Raw genomic sequence first — 20323 nt, forward strand, 5'->3', positions numbered from 1 at the left:
TAGTGAGGAGGCTAAGCAATGGGTTTTAACAGCTAGCCTATGGATAATCCACGTTTTCAGAGAACTGAAACTATTATTTTGTAGCTTCTTCTGAATCCATTTTGGTTTCCATATACTGGATAACATAAATGTATCTTGTGATACAAAGATACATTTGTGAGGCAAAAGAAATGTTAGAAATTTAGGTTTTATATCTTTCAGATAATAATTTTGTGATAGAAATTAGGCCAAAAGTCTACTTTTGTCACAGAGATACATGGTTTAGTAATGAGAAGGATCGTTTTTGGCCACGTTACCAATTTCACCTGTAAGGAATTGAGGGCAGTGCCTTTGCCATCCAAGGGCCTTAACTGGGAACCCCCTATCTAAAGCCAGGAAGGTAGAGCTTTTTATTTCTAACCTTAAGGATTCAAAGGGTGGCCTTATATCTGAGGATATGACACATTTAGCTATTTTGTTTCCATACCTTTATGAAAATTGCACTGTGGTAATAGTAGAAGGTTGGGCTTTGGAACTAGATCTGTGCGAGCTCAAATCTAGACTGCATTACACAACAGCAGTATAATCTTGGGTAAGTAACTTAGCCAGCCTGAGCCTCTGTTTCCCTGTCTGTAAAATGGGGAGAGGAATGTTACCTTAAAGGTTGTAATGAGGATTGAATGAGATAATGAGTATAAAGTACCAAGAACATAGCAGAGTTTTAATAGAAGATAATTATCATCATGTTTAGTATCTGCTACAAGCATAATAATTCTGCATCTAAGACATCAAACTGTGGGTAGGAAACCACAGATTCCACAGGTGGGCTGTATTTTATCTACTAGCCCTGGGAACCAGAAATTAAGGAGGACCACAGGCAGAGCTCTCATAGGCCACTCATAGAAGATTTCTTATTAAGGTTCTGAAAGACAGATTTTCTGAATGTGTTAGTTTGCTAGGGCTGCCATAACAAAGTACTATAAACTAGATGGCTTAAACAACAGAAATTTAATGTCTTATGGTTCTGGAGGCTAAAGTCCTGGATCAAGGCCTCAGCAGGGGTGATTTCTTCTGTTCCATCTCTCCCGTAGCTTTTGATGATGGCTGAATCTTTGGTGGTCCTTGGCTTGTAGAAGCATCACCCCTATCTCCGCCTTCATCTTCACAGAGATACTCTTCCTATGTGTGTGTCTGTCCAAATTTCCCCTTTTTATAAGGACACCAGTCAGACCAGATTAAGGGCCCAGCCTACTCCAATATGACTGCATCTTATAATACCCACAATGACTGTATTTCCAAATAAGGTCACATTCTTTAATATATTCTTTAAAACAAGTATAGGAAGTGGGACAGTAACATTTTACATATAGAGTATGGAGGGTTTTTTGGAAATCGTTTAAAAGCTGTTCTTATTCCTAAAGAAACTCAATTTTCTCATGCCTCCTCGAAGAAAATTATTTTCATTATTCACATGTCAATCTTTACGAAGCCAAGAAATTAAATAAGCAGTTAGTAAATAATTGTCCAGTAACCTTTATGTGAGGAGCTCTCGGCTAGATATTATAAGAAATATAAAGGAGTATTTATTGATTCAACAAATGTTTGCATGTCAGGAAGAGTTCTACGCTCTCGGAATATAGCACTGAATAAAATAGACAAGTCTCTGGCCTCATGAAACTTCTGTGCTTCTAGCTTTAAACTGAACCAGAAAACCTAATGAAGTTCAGAATAAGCATCATTTGCAGATAAGCACTTGAAACTAGTCAAGCGTGTGTTAAAGACAGTAAGTGCCATGAAAAAAAAATTTTTTTTTAATGTAGAGTTTGCTCTGCTCTCTGATGACCTAGGAAGGTGTTCTTCACAGCAAAGGAACTGAATTGAGTTCTGTGGAAAGAGATGTTTAAGATTTTGACAGAGAAAAGAAGAGAAAGTAGATAAAAAATAGGTTGATGGTATGGGGAAAAATGATGGTAGAACAATGAGGAGACCAATTTGACAGAAACTCATTTTTATGTGAGAGGCAATAGAAAGAAAAGTGGTAGGAGGCTTCAAGGCCAAGGATTTGAGGGTTTATCTGTAGATAATGGAGAACTATTTAAGGCTTCTGAGTAAGAGGATGTTAGAAGCAGAATATGAATTTGTTGATTGTATTTGAGAAGAAATATGCTGGAGGGAAGGAAACGCATTAGGAGAATATTGCAGTACTTTCGGTGAGAGGTAACGGGATAGAACTAAGGTGAGGGCAAGATTCAATATTCAACTTTTTCTTTACTTCTCCTTTCTATACGTAATCTTTCTGAGTGATTGCTTCTGTTTGAGAGACTTCAATTCTGTGACAATGATTTCCACTCTAAGACCTTTCTCCTACATTCCCGATTTATATTTTCAGCTGCCATCTTCGTTTGCATCTCCGCCAGATGCCCCAAACTCAGTAGACCCTACTTTGGCCTGCTTCTTCTTGTCTTGAGTGTGAATTGCAGCACCAACTGTCTGCCCAAGTAGGGACTTGTGAATTACCCTGTTATCCTTCTCTGGAATTCTATTGGCCCCCAAATCCTGTCTATTCTACCTTTCATGTATCTCTCAAATTCAGCCACCCCCTTCCCTTACTACTATTGATTTAGTTTAGGACTTATAATTTCTTCTTTTAATTGCTGTAAATCCCATCCAGTCTGCCCATTCAGTGCATTTACCATGACCACACTAGAGAAATTTCAGCAAGCAGTTATTCAGCCCAAATGCTTTTTCATGGCTTTTTATCAACTACAGGATAAATCTTAATTCTTTATTTTAAGACTCAGGGCCCTTCAGGATCTGATCCAGGCTTATTTCTCCAGCTAATAGGCTGCCAGGTTCCCTAAGAAACTCTGCGCCTGGAGCTCCTGGGCTGTTATCATTTCTCTTTATATCCATGCCCTCTTCTGCTTCCATTAAGGAGTTTCCTACCTCCCTTTGTTTACTCATTCTGCTCAAATCCACTTAAAAAAATAACAAAGGATTGTTTCTTTACATTTAAAAAAATGGAAAGAGCAGCACATGTTTGTTTTAGGGTTTTTCAGAGAGCATATTAAGAATTATTTTCAGATGTAAAATGGGACCATGCAAGTTGCCTAGATGAAGTGGGGAAAGAAGTCATTATCATTAAGAGATGGAAGAAACAGAAGGCCACGGCACCAGAGCTATCAGAGCAAATGTTTAATTTACCCACTAAGATGGCAGAGGTGGAGCGGAGTGATCATAAATCCGGTGATATAGGCTGATATTGGCTTCACCAAAGTCTTATGAGAGGGGCTAAGGTCCTATATGTTAATACCGTCTATTAATTGTAAACATCCTGGCTTAATACAGGAGACTGTAATTATGCAGACTGTAACCGTATCCAAAATGGAGTGGTTTAAGACATTGCAGTGGAAGTCGGTGCTAATCTCTGCACTGGTAGGCAGAATAATAGCCCCGCGGAGAAGACACATCCTAATCTCAGGAACCTGTGCATATGTCACCTTGTATGATAAAGAGGACTTTGCAGATGTGATTAAGGATTTAAAGATGGAGAGATTATCCTGGATTCTGGACGGGCCCAATGGAATCACAAGGGTCCTTAAAAGTGGAAGAGGGATGCAGAAAGAGATTTGACTTACATAAAAGGTCAGAGTGATGCAACGTGAGAAGGAAAACTCATCTTTGCTAGTTTTGAAGATGGAGGAAAGGCCACAACCCAGAAATGCTGGCAGTCGCTAGAAGCTGGGAAAGGTAAAGGTAAAGAAATGGATTCTCCCCTAGAGCCTCCAGAAGGGATGCAGCCCTCCCAGTGCCTTGATTTTAGCCTAGTGAGACCCATTTCAGACTTCTGACCTTCAGAACTCTAAGATAGTAAATTCATATTCCTGAAGCCACTAAGTCTGTGATGACTTGTTACAGTAGAAATAGAAAACTAATCCAAGTGTCCTTCAAACCAAGGAGCTGGCTTGCTAGATCAGACTTGGGTGTTTAGATTAATTACAAACCTGAGCTAAAGTTGAGGGATATCCTTAGATCCCTAAGGATTCAAAATTCTTCTGCAGGTTTGGGGTGTGGACATTTAGAGTATTAAAAAAAATACAACCAGGGCTTGAACTTTCCTATGAAATTAAGTTCATAATTTAATCATATTGTAAGGGTATTATATTTGAAACTTGTACAGCCTTTCATAAGAACCTGAGTACAAACAGCACAATAGCCATCCCTACATCTTTTTGAAAAATAAAAGGTATTAATTTTCTAATAGTTTTTGTAGAAGAGGCAAAACTTTACTTCTCCCCACCTAGGGACTTCAGCTGGGACTGAGAATTAAATTGGCATAAGACAGATTAAAAGCATACAGATTTATTTAGTATAAGTTTTGCAACACACAATAGTCCTCATAAAGAAATGAAAACCGAAACAAGTGGCAAACCCTAAGTGCTTATATATTGGGTTGAGCAAAGAGAAACAATTATGGAAAATAACAAAAATATATGCGGAGTCCAAAGGAAGATAAAAATTATTTAACAAGGTCTGTTGGTACAGAATTCTCTATGCTGTGACTTCCCATCTCTTGTGATAGGAATGTTTCTTTCTTCCTGGTATAGGAAAGGCATCTTTCACATGGGAGTGTTATCTCCTGATTTTAGGGGAAAAAAAGGGGAACTAAGATGGCTTTTCTTCTACCTGTTGTTTATAAGTGCCTTTAGCTCAAAATAATCCTTGGCCAAAGTGGCCTATTTTGGGGTGGCGTATTTTGTCACCTTCATTATTAAGAGAGGTGAACAGTAGTTGAACTAAACTGTTTTTTAAAACGACATTTAAAAACCGTGGTATATGTAGATGAGATCTGGTTATATTATTTATCACTAAGAACAGTGATAAGGAAATTTAACACATCTCAAAACTTTTTGGACTTGTGTGATTTTGCAACACTTTAGACCTTTACAATTTGCATATTTTCTGAACCGTTATTGTATTATGATAAGTAGGGATTATCATACATTTTCAGATAATGTTTTCTTAACAATTCAACTTTTATTTGTAACTCTTCCATTTATTTTAATTACTAGCACAGTGTGTAACATTTATTAATCAGCAGAGACTTTTTAAGTTAAAATACTAAATTAGCTAACCCCATTAACACAGAATACTCCAAACAAGCAGTAATAGGAGAGGTAGTTGCTGTGCAAATCGTATTATACATGCGGGTGCTCTAGGGCACAGTTACGCGTGATTACCCTCTTTTGATCCAGTATTCCTCTGTCTCTCCCAGCTAATTTCCAGTGGAAATTTACAAAGTACTGCCTTCATTTTTCCAGCTTAATTTTTCTAATGAAGTTCTGGTACTTTATAACACTAGGGATACAGATAATAAGCCTGTGTGTAATTAAGAATTTCTAGAATTTGTCTACAAAAAAGCCCTTTATTACTTTGGCTCTACAGTGAGAACTGTGCTCTCTTTTTGTCCACTGTTTCCTTGAAAAAGATGGCTTTTTAAATAACAGAATCCTAGAATTCTGTTCTCATAGACATCTAAGTCTGATGAAGTTTAAGACTTATAACATCGACATAATGGTGATAACTTGGAATACTTTTACTGATTTTGTGAAAATATTACGCACACTTTTGGTGTATGCAATCAGACAATCATAAAAACACATTGTTAGTCTTTTTAGTTAGACTTTTATCATTTTCTAATAATTCTTCCTAATACAATGGCTAACATATTCTAAGTAAAGTTTTGCCAGTTAACTTTTGGTCCATTTACGAGGCCTGTGGAATTTCCTTTGTAAAAGAAAGATGCTCATTCTGTGCCATACTCATATTCTTCTATTTGTATGGCATTTATACATCCCAGTCTTCGCTGTTTCAATTTAGAGTTCAAAAGTATGTTGGGGGTCAGAAGAGACTTGAAGGCTGAACAGAAGTTTGCCAGGCGAAGCAAGGAGGGTGACACCAAGGATGTTGCCTGGACAAAGCCACCTCTTTGTCAACGAGTGCATAGCTCATGTGGGTTTCAGTTTGCCTTCTGAGGTATCTAGCGAAGCTTAGTTCAGAGCTTTGGTACCTCATGCAAAGTGGCAGAGATGAGAGGGAAAGTATAGGTGGACCCAAGAGTATAAAGGGCCATGTGTATGTACCATGATAAAGTGTTTGGACTTTACCATATAAAACATGGTGTAAAACCATCACTGAGTTTTAATCACTGGAGTGAAAGGGTCAGTTATCTTAGAAATATCACTCTACTAGCTATGTCCATGGTAAAGAAATGGGAGTCACAGCAGTTAAGGTACTGCTGCCATAGTCCAGTTCGGAGATAAAGAGGACTTGCAATAGAACAAGGATAGTGGTAGTGGAAGGAAAGAGAAAGGTTGACAAACTGCTTTATAGGTAGAATCCTATAAACCCTAAACCAGAAATAGGGGCCAACATGATGTGGTGTGGATGGGTGGTCAGGGGCATAGATGCATTTAGGATCACTATCTTAGGGCTTTCTTAATTGCTAAGAACAAAGATCCATTCGCGGTAACTCAAGTAAAGGGTGTGTTTGAAAGATCCATTGAAGAATCTTATAGAAATCTAAGGAACCAAAGAAAAACTTCACTAAGGTGACTCTTGGGGGCTGAAAAGGCCTGGTTTTCTCCCACTAGTGGCACCTCCACTCTTCTCTGTATTTCTGCTTCCTGTTTTCTTTCTACTGACTGGCTTTATCTACTGCCTCACAGTTTCTTGCCCATAAATCTTCAGCCTGCCCTTACTTATCCTGGCCACCCCAGGCCTGATTCAGTGTAACCTTCCAGCTCTAGAACCCACAGCTAATTCTGCTTTTCAGTTCAGGAGAATCTGTTCTGCTCAATTTATATTATCAAACTGGCCCACACAAGGTGTAGGCTTGAAACACAATTGATACTTAACAAATATGTGTTAAGTTAATGGACATGTGCTGTTAACATATGAATGGATCACAACTGTGGTCAGGGGACGGTATGTCACATTATATCACATACAGTGTCTTATGAAAGTATAGCCAGGAGCGAGCAAGGATTTCCTCCGATTGAGAAGTGCAGAGGCAGGGGTTCCTCTAGTGCCTTGACAGCTTCGGAGTGAGGTGACTGGTCAGATAGTGATGTCCTTACTTAATAAAAAAAAAAATGTAAGAACTATTGTCTTGATAGGGTGGAGGTTTGGGATATGAGTTTAATTTGGGGGCAGCTCTATTTGAGGTACCTATTGTATATCCAGGTAGATATTCCTAGTGAGCATTTGAAAATACTGGTCTTGAGTTAAAGAATAACACTGTATATAGAGATAAAAATTTAGAAATCATCAGAGGTGATAGTTAAAAGCTTGGTGGGGGGAAAAATCTCCCAGGGAGAAACTAGAGAGAGAAAAGATTAAGCACAGATTCCTGGGAGTTGCTTTAATGTCAGGGCAGTGGTTCTTAATTAGGTCGCTTATCTGTATCACCTTGAGGTTTAAAATTATATACATATGCACTCCTTAGTCTCAACCACACATATTTTGACTCAGTAGGCATATGGGTTTGACGTATATGCCTAAGTGATTCTAATGCCCAGTTCTGGTTAAGATAAGAGTCATTAATTCAAGGTATCGGCAGAAAATGATGAGTCAGTCAGGAAACTGAGAAAGCAAGGAAGAGTACCAGGAGGGATTTTGCAAATCAAGGGAGAAGAGAATTCGCTACAAGGACTGGACTCTGCTTGATGCAGCGTTCAAGTTGAATGAGGACTGAAAAGAATGCATCAGATTTGGCTGTTGGGAAGTCATTCCTCCATAGCTTTTGCTTTCTCCTTTATCACCTAGCTCTTATTTCTCCCACATTCTTGAGGGTATCATAAGAGAGCTTGTCAAATTCTTTGCCAAACTTCAGATATACAATGTTTAAAGTTTTACTTTACCTGTGGTGATGATATATGTTTATATATTTTTCTTTATATGTATTTATTTATATATAAAATATTTTAATTTATATTTAAAATGTATATTTAATTTTAAAATTTAAAATATCAAAATATAGTCATATTAAAATAAAATAGTACCAGTATCATATACACACATATATTGGCCCACTTTTCTAGAATTTAATTTTATTTTAATATTCCATTTTAGAATCTTGCTGAAATTAACATCAGATTAAGCCACCTATATGTTACAGAATCTATATTCTTCTGCTTTTAGACTCATTTTGGTATATATTTGGTACATTCATAAGGTCTTAAGAATAACTAATGATGATTTGGTGATCTCATCCAAAGATCTAATTTGAGATACAGTACATCTTATAGAGACCTTGAAATCATTGGGTAGACGCTCATTTATAAATTCTAAACCAGAGGTTACAAACTAGTGGCTTCTGAGTTGCATACAGCTTCCATGTATGTTATATTTGGACCCCTTAGTTTTCTAAAAATTAAATTGATTGAAAAATTAAAAATTGATTAAAACATTAAAAATGGTAATTATATCTTTTAAAAATCCAGATTTTCTGGCTTATATTAAAAATTAAGAGATCTGGAAACAGCAGGCCTCCAGTCTCCTATGGCAACAAACTGATTAAAGCTTGCATTCTTAGTTTTTACATCTGACTTAATATGTGTTACCTGCCTGGCCTTTCCAGACACAGACATTGGAGACCCTTGTTCCAGATGATAAGCTCCTCGAGGAAGAGCCCAGGATTTATGCAGTATGCTTAGCACCATACTTGACAAGCAGTAAGCGGTCAACAGCTCTTTTTACATATTGAGCTTGAGCTTGAAATAGTTTTGTTTGTTTTGTTTTAATCTATCTGATCACCAAAATCATTCTTGTTGCAAGAGAAATCAAGCAAGAGGAAATGAATTCAAGTGTGATTTCTCTTTGATCTTTTTTTTTAACATCTTTATTGTAGTATAGTTTGCTTTACAGTGGTGTTTTAGTTTCTGCTTTATAACAAAGCGAATCAGTTATACATATACATATATCCCCATATCTCTTCCCTCTTGCATCTCCCTCCCTCCCACCCTCCCTATCCCACCCCTCTAGGTGCTCACAGAGCACCGAGCTGATCTCCCTGTGCTATGCGGCTGCTTCCCACTAGCTGTCTATTTTACGTTTGGTAATGTATATATGTCCATGCCACTCTCTGGCTTTGTCCCATCTTTGATCTCTATTAACACCGCACTAACAGTTCCTGTAATAGGGCAGCCTTTACCTCCTCTTTTCTTTTTCTTAGAACAGCATTTTCCAAACTGTGTCTCTTGAACTCTAGTCTGGAAGATGTTAATGAGTTTCTGTCAAATAAACTTGGGAAAAATTATATTTGAAACGTTTGAACTTTTTTTATTTTGGCATTTACAGGGCTTCTCCGTCTTAAATATATTTTTATTTAGTGTGACCTTCAAAAAGGGGACATATAACGTATAGCATTTTGCAAGCTCATTTATTCAACAAATATTACAGCCTAATATGTGCCAGGCACTGTATTAGGTACTAAGGACAAAGCAACGAACAACATTGCAAAGGTTTCCTGGCATCGTAGAGCTAATGGCACGATTGGCCATGGAATCCCCTTATCCACACAGACCATGGTTTGGAATATGCTGCTCTACATTTGATTTTTCTTAGCAATTTTTTTTTTTTTAGTTTCAGCTTATTTCATTCTGCTTAAGAATAATTTGTGCAAGTGTTTCCCACAGCCTTATTTTTCTCCTTAATTTTGTTCTTTATGTCAATTACACAAGTCCTTAACATACCTGAGCTTAAAACATTTAAAGTTGTAAATGGACTGCTAAAAGGAGAGCCTGAATGAATGCTACTTAGCTGGGGCATTTAAATTCAGTATCTTTCAGCAGAAATTTTTTTTTGGTGAGTTTTCCACAATCAACTAGAGGAAAGTAAGGTCAACTCTGATATGTATCGGAAAGTTGTTGCACAGCTGTAATGAAATTACTGAATCAGCGTGCCTGGAGATTGTTAATAATAATAATAATAATAACATATCCAGGGAATACTAGTCCTCTTAAGCTAAAAAAAATGTAAGGAGGGCAAAATTTGTCTTTCCATTTAAATTTAGAAGCTTGTAATATAAGCTCACTGTCTAGCTGAACAGATAGTCTTGTCATTTGCATTCTGAATATTTAAATATTATGTTGCCATAGGTATTCTTTATATTTAAATACTATATTTATATCACCACCCTAGGGGAGAGGTTTGTGTTATTGATACTGCTGCTTAAAAAGTTTATGAGTTTTAAACTTCTGCTGTGAATTCTACTCTAAGTATGAAATACTTTATATATTGAATAGTTATAGCAATGTTTATATGAAAATCTCAATGAAACCTGTTTTCATCCATAAATGAAGTCTAATTCCCATTTCAACTTCTTGTCATTTTATGAACATCTCTTCAACCAAAATTCTACTCAAATAAAACGTCTTGATAGATGAGTAGACTATGTTTTGAAATCCCTCTATTGGTATTAATGAGCTGTATATTAGATTTATCTGGAAATTTGGATTGTTAATACATATAGCAAAAACACCTTTTATTTCTCATATTGAAGGTAATAAAAAGAGACTTTTTATTTGCTAAGTTTATTCTAAAACATATTATTCTGTATTAAAAAGGAAAAAAAATTCAACATTTTATGGCGTGTTTTAATGAATTGGACAGTTGACCTGATTTTTTTTAGAAGGGCTAAAATTATTTAATATTTATTTTTTCCAGTTTTATTGAGATATAATTGACATATTGCACTGTCCAGCACAATGGTTTCACTTATATATGTCATGAACTGTGTATATATTTATTATTAATTCATTATATTAAGTCAGTATTCGTTATGAATTATACTACAAGTTTAAAATATATCTCATCCTATTTCAAATATAATTAACACAAATAATTTGTATATTGCCAGTTGTGTGGTTTTTCAAAATGTTTTGTCTTAAAAGAAATGCTACAACTGGTTAATGAGAACTAAGTCATCTGACAATGAGACTAGAAATGAACTGGTTTTAATTCAGCCCTTAAAACATTAAATTTACTATTTTCTATATTATAATAATGATTAAAATATTAGAATCTAATAAAATATGTACTTTTTGAGCAGGTGTACTTTTATGATAACATGAAAATTTTTTGTTGATTAGTAGATTAAATCAACTTCCTTTGTTCATATTTTCTCTTCTGATTGTTTCATCAACTCTTTTCAAACTTCTATACCTAGGTGTCCTTGCTTGTCGAATTAAGTTTTGTAGAGCAGAGGGAATTGCCTCTGGAATTAAGAGAATTGCTTTCCCTTAATTAGCCCATAGTGGATTTTTTTCCCCTCCTATTCTCCTTTTTTATACCCCATTTAAATAACTTCTCTATTTTGAGCATTACAAAGCTCTTAATCCTTGCTGCTCCTTTTGCAAGTATTTTATTTTATTTTTTAATAAACTTATTTATTTTTATTTTTGGCTGCATTGGGTGTTCGTTGCTGCGGGGCTTTCTCTAGTTGAGGCGAGCAGGGGCTACTCTTTGTTGCGGTGCGCGGGCTTCTCATTGTGGTGGCTTCTTTTGTTGCGGAGCACGGGCTCTAGGCACATGGGCTTCAGTAGTTGTGGCTCGCGGACTTAGTTGCTCCACGGCATGTGGGATCTTCCCGGACCAGGGCTCGAACCCGTGTCCCCCGCATTGGCGGGCGGATTCTTAACCACTGTGCCACCAGCGAAGCCCGCAAGTATTTTAGGTAGACCTTTTCAGCAGAGATCCTGGAGTGAATCCCAGTACCGACTCCTGTATCCCGTTTAGGTGTGTCTGCCCTCCCAGTGTTGTTAATGATTGGAACGAGACAGGTTGCTCATAGCCCAAGATCTTTATTAACGCAGCTTGTTATTTCTTCAGCATGTTCTACAGTTCTGCTGTAAGAACAACAAAAAATAATTGGCATGTTTTGCATTCTGTGTAGCATATACAATAAAACAGATAATTGATTTTTTGGAGAGATTCTTTGGTCATTTATTGCCTCAGTAGTTAAGAAACAATAGCATCTTCTGGGGCTTCCCTGGTGGCGCAGTGGTTGGGAGTCCGCCTGCCAATGCAGGGGACACAGGTTCGAGCCCTGGTCCGGGAAGATCCCACATGCTGCGGAGCAACTAAGCCCGTACGCCACAACTACTGAGCCCGTGCTCCGCAACAAGAGAAAGCCCACGCGCAGCAATGAAGACCCAATGCAGCCATAAATAAATAAATAAATAAATAAATAAATAAATAAATAAATAAATAAATAAATAAAAGAAACAAGAGCATCTTCGAGTCACTCTTAAGGTAGAAGTAAACTACAATTTGAACATTGGAAATTCAATTACTCAAATATGAAGACGGTAAAATTCATATGACTTTATTTGTTCTTCTGTCATCTCATTACATTTTATTGTCCATGAAGTGTAGGAGGTTTCCAAACTTGAAGACGAAATCATTTTATACGCAGTCTGAGATGATGGACAAGTATTTATTTTTGTTTCTTTTTTCCCCAAACGGAAAGAGTGAATGTGTTGAAGAATCCTGTATTTATTTTCGAGTTCATGAGTAAGAAAAGAAACCTCTTCCAATAAAAAGATGGAAAATGTCAGACATGTTTGGTATCAAAGGATCACAAGGCATCCAATTTAGCAACAGAGTTTTAGAGAGAGGAATGTGGTAATGGGCTCTCCTTCCTCCATCCCCAGTGTTTATTAGCCTTCGTCATGCTATGATCAAGTCCACCCTCAGGGAGGGGGACACACAGAGCCCCAGTGATGTTACAGTTTGGCAATAGTATCTGTGAGGAAAGGATAAAGTGACTGAGGATAGTATTCCACAGAGATGTTAAGAAAGCTGAGACTGCTGAAGCTTCTTTACCTGTTCTGATAGGAGTCAGTATAAGCACCCTATGAAGAGCATTCTTCCCATTTTCAAGGCCAATGAGCTCCATACTTCTGACACCCCACATGTGGGTTCCAAGCTTTTACCTCTCAGCCTGTACTCATACCGGTCCCCTACTTTTACATCTTCCTTCTCAATTTTCATTTCGGCCTAATGAAGTCTGACCCATTTGTTAAAACTCAGGTTAGATATTGTCCCCAGTGCTTTCTGTTCCCATACTCTTTTGTTTTTTCCTTATCAGAAAGCTTTGCTTCCCCACCCTGCGACACCCCCTGCTTTATATTGGCGTAGTTATTTGTCTTTTTCCCTCATTAGATTTTAAGGGTCTTAGGGTGAGGCTTCTGCTTATTCATCTTTTTTATACCCGCAGTGTCTAAACACAATGTTACTGAGCATAGTTATTTAAGACATATGTGGTGGATTGAATTAACTATGAATTAAGTCCCCTAGTGATTATTATATACCTACTATTTGCTTATCTGATACAGGCCCAGAGCTGAGTATACATTTCCTTATCATAAGGAGCTGCCTCTAGGAGAAGCTGACATCTCCCTTGGGTTCCCCTGTTCTCTTCTTCTCCCCCATCCACTCCCTCTTCAGCTCAAGGAGGGAACATGCTACTCCTCGGGGGGACCCATCCTATGCAGGGCCACATTCCATGAGGTCTACCTCGCTCCAGAGTTTCTCTTGACCTCTCCTCAGACTAGTAGTCAGGTGCTGGCCTGGAGTTGCTCTCAGTGGGGAGAATCCTTAGGCGTCCCACCTTTTCCTTTTGTGGCCAGTGGTTAAAGAGGAAGGCTCTTCTCCCCGGAGGAACATCTGTCTCATCTCTTATCATACCTTTGATTTTTGCTGGCTGTTAAGACTCAGGGCAAAACGGAGAGCAGTCCCCACATTTGAAAGGGGTAGATTACACACTCTGTTTTAAATTTGGGGACAAACTCACTCCAGTTTGCTCTTTTTCCTGCCTCTAGCCTAGGCAAAAAGACTTATTTGCATGCTTTGCATAACTCATTGGAGAATTTATTGTGATCTGGAGTAAAATTCCTAACTTGTAATAACCTGTTTTGTGCTTAATACATATATTTCACTAGAAGCCCTTTAACAGAGAGAGGGCTGTTCTAGGACATGTTTGAAACCTGAACAGGTATTTGAGACTTGTTCCATAGCTATGTATCTCGATATCTATGAATCGTTATCTCCATGTCCAGTTTGTAATGATTTACCTAAGTCGGAATTCATTGTGGCTTGGATAACTACCCTATTGGGCAATCAATATATAATATATATGGAGAAAAATATTTAGCAGTTTATGAAGATCGGTAATATATTTCTATACGTAGTTTCCATGGGCAATCTCATCTTCACTATAAAGCTGTTCACGATCTCCTTTGCTTCCTTCATAAAGAACTCAATTTTCTAGTTATGTTGAACCCTTTTCCGTTTCTTCAGCATCCCTTTTTATGCTCTAACTCACCTCCATATCTTTGTGTATGTTGTTTCTTCTGTCTAAAATAGTCTTCACCAGCTTCTTAACTTGACTAACTCTACATGTCTAGTACGCAGCTCTGACATACATGGTCTGGGAAGACAGCTTTTCCATGCCCCGCCCCCCAACTCCCTGCCACTAACCACCCCCACATGCATATATATGTGCATGTTACAAGCACATATGCGTATATAAATAAACCTTCCTCTGTGTCCTAATTGCCTCTTGTGCATGTATTTATCACAAAACCAACACATTCTACTGTGTTGTCTCATTCTCCACCCCCTGTTATAAGGTGAATTCCTTTTAGGTATACTGTGTCTTCCAGCATTAAATCCCAGTGTTTTTCAAAGTGTTTAGTATATAAAAGCATTTCATTGAATGTTTGTTTAATGAATAAATATTAAAAGAGTAGAGAAATAAGTGTGGTTTGGAGTAGGACGATTAGGAAGCTGGGTGTTAAGCCAGATTTTGAAAGATAAGTAGTACTTGGATCAGTATTTCAGGAAGAGAAAGATGGACAAAGGCAGAGCTGGGATAGAAAGACAGGAATGAAGGAAACAGAGAAAGAATGAAGGAAGGGAAGGAGGGAGGGAGGGAGGAAGGAGAATGGCATCAAAAGACGTCAGGTAAGGAGTGGTAGGAGATTGAAGAGACCCAGTGCATTCTAAGAAGCCTGGCTGCTGGGCTGAAGAATATAGGTTTAAATCAATAGGTAATAGGGTTCCATAATTGGAGATTTGAAGTATCCGGCAGTGAAATAAATAGGTTGGAGGAAAACCTAGAATTATGAGTGACAGTAGTAGGACTATAAACAAAAAGGAGGGGGGGATGAAAGTTAATAAAGAAAACAAAGATAAGTGTAATTTGTTAGTCTTCTTATTTGGAAAATAATATTAAGTATATTAATACTCAAAGAATAAAGACTTTATATTTGCAGTGGACTTATTTTCCCTGAAGCTAATTGGTTAATTTTAATTTTTGCTTCCTGAGACCCCTACCAATTCTCCTCTAACTCTGCAGACATTCAAGTAATGACTTGTTTGTATATATCACTGTATCTCCACATTGAATTTAAGAATTTCTGCCAGATCTGTATCTCTGATGAGATTTTAAAAATTAACAGGCAAACCCATATCATCTTCTCTAATGTGATGTTCAGTTAATTGAAAAGTACACACTGCAAGCATAAAGCACATCTGAATATATATTTAAAACTGGTAAAGATACCATTTTAAAAGTAAAATTGACCATTATCTAAACTTTGGTTGTAAACTCAATTGATTTCTAGGGTTTTCATAGCTGTTTATACTTTTATAGAGCAAATTCTATTTGAGAATTAAATAATTTCTTCTGAATTTGAAGACAAATTTTAAAATATTATTTATAAAACATCTAAATATTTTTCAATGTATATACATATATACACATACATGTGTGCACTTAAGAATATGCATTACATGTTACCTTAATGAAACATTATGGCTCAATGAAATTAATATTAATTCATGTGCAGGGAAATACCTAGTCTTTCGGCCTTGTCTTCTCAGCCATCCAGTCCCTTGAGAAAGCAAATTTTGTTCAGACACAAAAGAAAAATGTACTATTAAAATGCAATTCAGAAGTGGTAAAAAGTTTAAGTACAGCAGCCAGCTTACAGCACCTCCTCTGTATACTCAGGGACATTGGGGCCACATTAATTTTTTGTATGTGTGATGTCCATCCCATGTGCAAATTAGCACTGGAAGGACCATAATCTGTCTTAAATGAGAGCTCTTTTCTCAAGAGCATATATAATACATGCCTGTGTAATTTTGTATAATTCAAAGCTCTGTATTCTGTTTATTTTTTATCTTAAATAGGCTTAGAGAATATTTTCTTAGGAAAAATATTTAAAAGGAGTTCCTTAATAAACATTAAAAAGAAATCGTAAAGAGGTGTGAAAATTGATGAAATAACACCACATTTCCTAAACTTATTATTTTTTAAACAAATTTATGAATATAATGGCAAAATCTTTTTCAATTGAACTGAGATTTTTGAAAAGGCCCCTTCTTTGTCTTAATTAAATGAGATAATATATGTGAAAATATCAGCATATGCTCAATAAATTTGTTGAACCTCAACTTTATTGTTTCAAAGTCTGAATTTCAAAATATTTTTCTTGGCGGAATATTTAATTTAGCTGTATCTATTTATTTCCCAGAGCTTGCTGTTTCCCTCTAAATGTTTCTTGTATTTAAAACGGGATCTAGCTCTAATTTCATTGACACCATGTCTCCGTTGATTATATTAATTAGAATTTTCTGACGTTTGCTCCTGTTTCCTATATTATATGTTTCCTCTAGGTTATCTTTTATGTTTAGATATATGTCTTTCTTTCATGTTGGTAGTTTCCCCAATTGGTAATCTATTCTTAAATTCATATTAAAAAGGAGACTCTAAAAATCGGTTTAAAAAGTTTGTGTGTGAGAGTGGCTTTTTGACTGATAAACTTTGTTGCACTGTGATATAACCTTTTAGTTAAGAGATCTCCAAATGTTGATATTTGAAGTTGTTTCTCTGGGCGCTCTCAGTATCTTTTGAGATGATATAATTACTCTTCTGAAATCTGTTAGTCCAGCTCCCAGGTTACTTCGAGATGAGCAAGGGAAGATTTCAATGAGTAGTCTTTGAATTAAAATTCATATATTCCATTTGGTGCCTCACTCTGGCCTTCCATGGTTCCTGCTTTCCCTGAGACCAGAGCTCTCCGGTATAAAGTTTTCTGAGAATACACTATTTTTTTGGATACTTGGATTGAGAGAGGAACCTGGGTATTTAATTATTCATGGCATAGGTTTTTCACCTGTCTTCAGCCTTATTCTTCACTGTCACCCACTGCAGTAACTTCTAGACTCTTCCAGGATTCTGCAGGACTAATGGCTTCATTTCTCTTTGGCCTCTCTCTCTTCTGGAACTTAGATTTCAGTTTTTAAATTTTCTCTCTGCTTTCCACCTGCCAAAATGTTAGCATTTTCATCTTCTATTTTTTCTCTTTTGTCCTCTTTCTTGTGAGTTTACAAAGTTTTTTATTCCTTTACTTTTATTTCAGAAAGCTTTGGTGAGGGATTAAACAATTCATCAGGTTACACTAAAGACACATCACAATCTTAGTTGTTCTGTGAGAGTTTAAAATTTTCATTTTTTATGTTGATCAAAATAACATTAAAAGTAATAATAATGATGATGACGATGATGGTGGTGATGATGGTGATGATAATGAGAGCTACAACAATAAGCTCCTTCTACTTTAGCACCCCCATTATTTATTGAACACTTACTGTTTTCAGCCTCCATGTAAAGTTTTGTATATATTAAGCTGTTCATTCTTTCCAATTTCCCTATAAGTAAAATCTTTTACAGGTCAGGCAACTTGCATGAGGGAACACAGGTAGCAAGGCAAAGCTAAGATGTGACTATAGATCCAACTAACTCAAAAGGGTCATTATCTATAACCTGTACCAAACTGTCTTTATTTTTTGGGTAAATTAAGATTTGAAGAAGCCCATTTCAATCAGAGTTGCCAGTGCTGGCCATCCTTTTCATCTGGGGACTACCATCTTAAAGTTAAGGGCATTTTTACTTACATGATTGTTTGAATTATTTGGCATAATTAATTAATAAATTTATTATTTAACATTTTCTATATTTAGAAAATATTTGAGGCTCACAAAAATTCTGTGAAGTTTTAGTACCTCCACTTGCAGAATAAGAAATGAAGATTCATAGAAGTTAGTAACAGAGGTAGTCAGTGGCAGAGATTGAAGTGAAAACCTGGTATTCTGATTCCAAGCCATGTATTATTTTCACTGTAATTTACTACTTCTTATTTTTTTTAATCAAATGTCTCTAGAAATAAAATTAAGACTATTACCTAAATGTTCTTTCAGGTTTTTGCCATTTTCTTCCTACCATAAAAATAAAAAGTACATCCCGACAATGCATTTATCAAGCAAGTATGGTCCTGATGCTTATGGAAGTCAACATTTCCGAGATGAAAATCCTAAGAAATGGATCTGTGACAAGGTGAGTTGATGCAACATTAAAAAGAAAGTAGTGTTTCTTTTAAAAGGCTAAAAATATACACTGATTATAGCAAATATAAATATTCTCATTACGACTAACACCATGGTTACAAAATTATTTATAGCTATTTTATGTGAAGATAGTGCTGCTTACTATGTCAATAAGAGATTTAAGTTTTTCGTGGGTTTTGTTTTTTCTTTTTTGATGTTGTGTTCTTGTGTTTTATGGTTCAGCTACCCTGTGATCAAATGGCATGGATCATTAGCTTTGGCAAAGTCAATTAGGGTCAGAGTCTGAATCTGTGCAATAGAGTTAAGCTAACTCTCAGGCATGGAGATCAGTGCTTTCCTGCTTTCTCTCAATCTCTGTGTGTATGTAGATAGGTAGGTAGGAAGGAAGGAAGGAAGGAAGGGAGGGAGGGAGGGAGGAAAGAAAGGAGGAAGGAAGGGAGGGAGGGAGGGAGATATATGTGATATCCTATCTATATATATGGTATAGAAAAGAAAAAAGCAAATAAATATTTATTTTCTGATTCCAGAATTATAGTTGCTAGCACTTAAATAAAAATTTCTAGATTGCGAAAACACTCACATGTCTTACACTATAGGAGGTAAAGAGGAAAGTTCTTACTATGTGTTTAACCTATTGTCTAGCAGTTAGAAACTCAAACTTATTCATGCTAAAATTATACAGATAAAATGAAGTAGGCAGTGATTTTCTGGAAGGGGGTTAGGGCTCTTGAGTTCCATATACTACCAGGCCTATTTCTATTAATAGTCTGTCAATGAGAATTTATTCATTTACACACAGTCTCCAACCAAAAGGATTTAAGGCACCTTATCAAATGGCAAATACAGCACAGGTCATATTCTAGAAATTTAAATGAGGGGAAACAATCTTAGATAAGAAGACTGGCTGTGCACACAAAATAAAGGGGGACTGAGTATGGTGGGAAGTGACTTAGGAATTGAGCCTGTGGGTGGCAAAGATGCAGAGAACACAAGTTGCAGAGGCATCCTCACTATTCAAGAGGAAAAGATACATTAGACCCTTAAGGGAAACAAGATCTTTCTCTACCAGATTCTAAGAAAATTTCTTTTTTTAAGGACATTTAAAATATAGGAATGTCAAAGGGAGCTCATGCTGGGGAGTAACTTGGATTCTTTGGAAAGTGCCTTTTTCTTTTACAGCTACTAAGTCTTTTATTATTTTTTTTTAAATGGTCTTCTAAAACACTAAATAGTAATTCCATGGCATAAGAAATACAAGGAGTAGTTCAATCTGGTCCACTGATTGAAAAACCTAAAAGTTGATAACAATATTATTTCATAAAAATCCATGGTAAGACTATTCTAGGCATTTGTTTTTACCTAATATGCAACCATTCAATATATAGGTTTAATATGATTTTTAAACTATTTAATTTTGTATTTTGAATGTACATAATGTGATCTACCTCTCATTTTTCTATTTGACGTAAAGTTTTGTGGGGTTTTTTTTTGCTGTTATGCCCTCACCATCCTATTTAATTCAAGGAAATTCTCATTTCTTTAAAATTTAAATGACTTACCTACCTTAGGACATCAAGCTACTTCAGAGTAAGAAAAATCCTTGTGCCAATGTTTCTTTCCTAAAATAATACAGTACTTTTTGGTTTTATGCAACAGGTTCATTCATATATTTTGACATATTCTAAGACTATGCATTTATCTAACTGAAGTAAGCAACTTGCAGAAATTCTCGGATACTCACTAAAAAAAAAATGTTTATTTTGTTCTTTTGGAGGAATCATTGTGTGTCTCTGTATACATTTAGAAAGTACACATACTTGAAAAGTTAATGACAAATAATTGTTCTTGCAGACCCTGAAAACTA

The 20323-nt window shown here is 36.2% G+C and overlaps 1 protein-coding gene across 1 annotated transcript in view; it reads left to right on the top strand.

Annotated features, from left to right (window-relative positions):
• SPATA17 (spermatogenesis associated 17) overlaps nucleotides 1–20323 on the top strand; it is a 190196-nt gene that overhangs the window by 120299 nt on the left and 49574 nt on the right. The window contains exon 11 of the mRNA XM_089906876.1: nucleotides 18313–18448. Coding sequence (XP_089763002.1) covers nucleotides 18313–18448 — 136 coding nt within the window. The remainder of the gene's footprint in view (nucleotides 1–18312; nucleotides 18449–20323) is intronic.

The sequence above is a fragment of the Delphinapterus leucas genome, chromosome 1, assembly GCF_059928025.1.
Source record: "Delphinapterus leucas isolate spDelLeu-1000000601 "Yukka" chromosome 1, BTC_Dleu_Yukka2, whole genome shotgun sequence".
In the NCBI taxonomy this organism is placed as follows: Eukaryota; Metazoa; Chordata; class Mammalia; order Artiodactyla; family Monodontidae; genus Delphinapterus; species Delphinapterus leucas.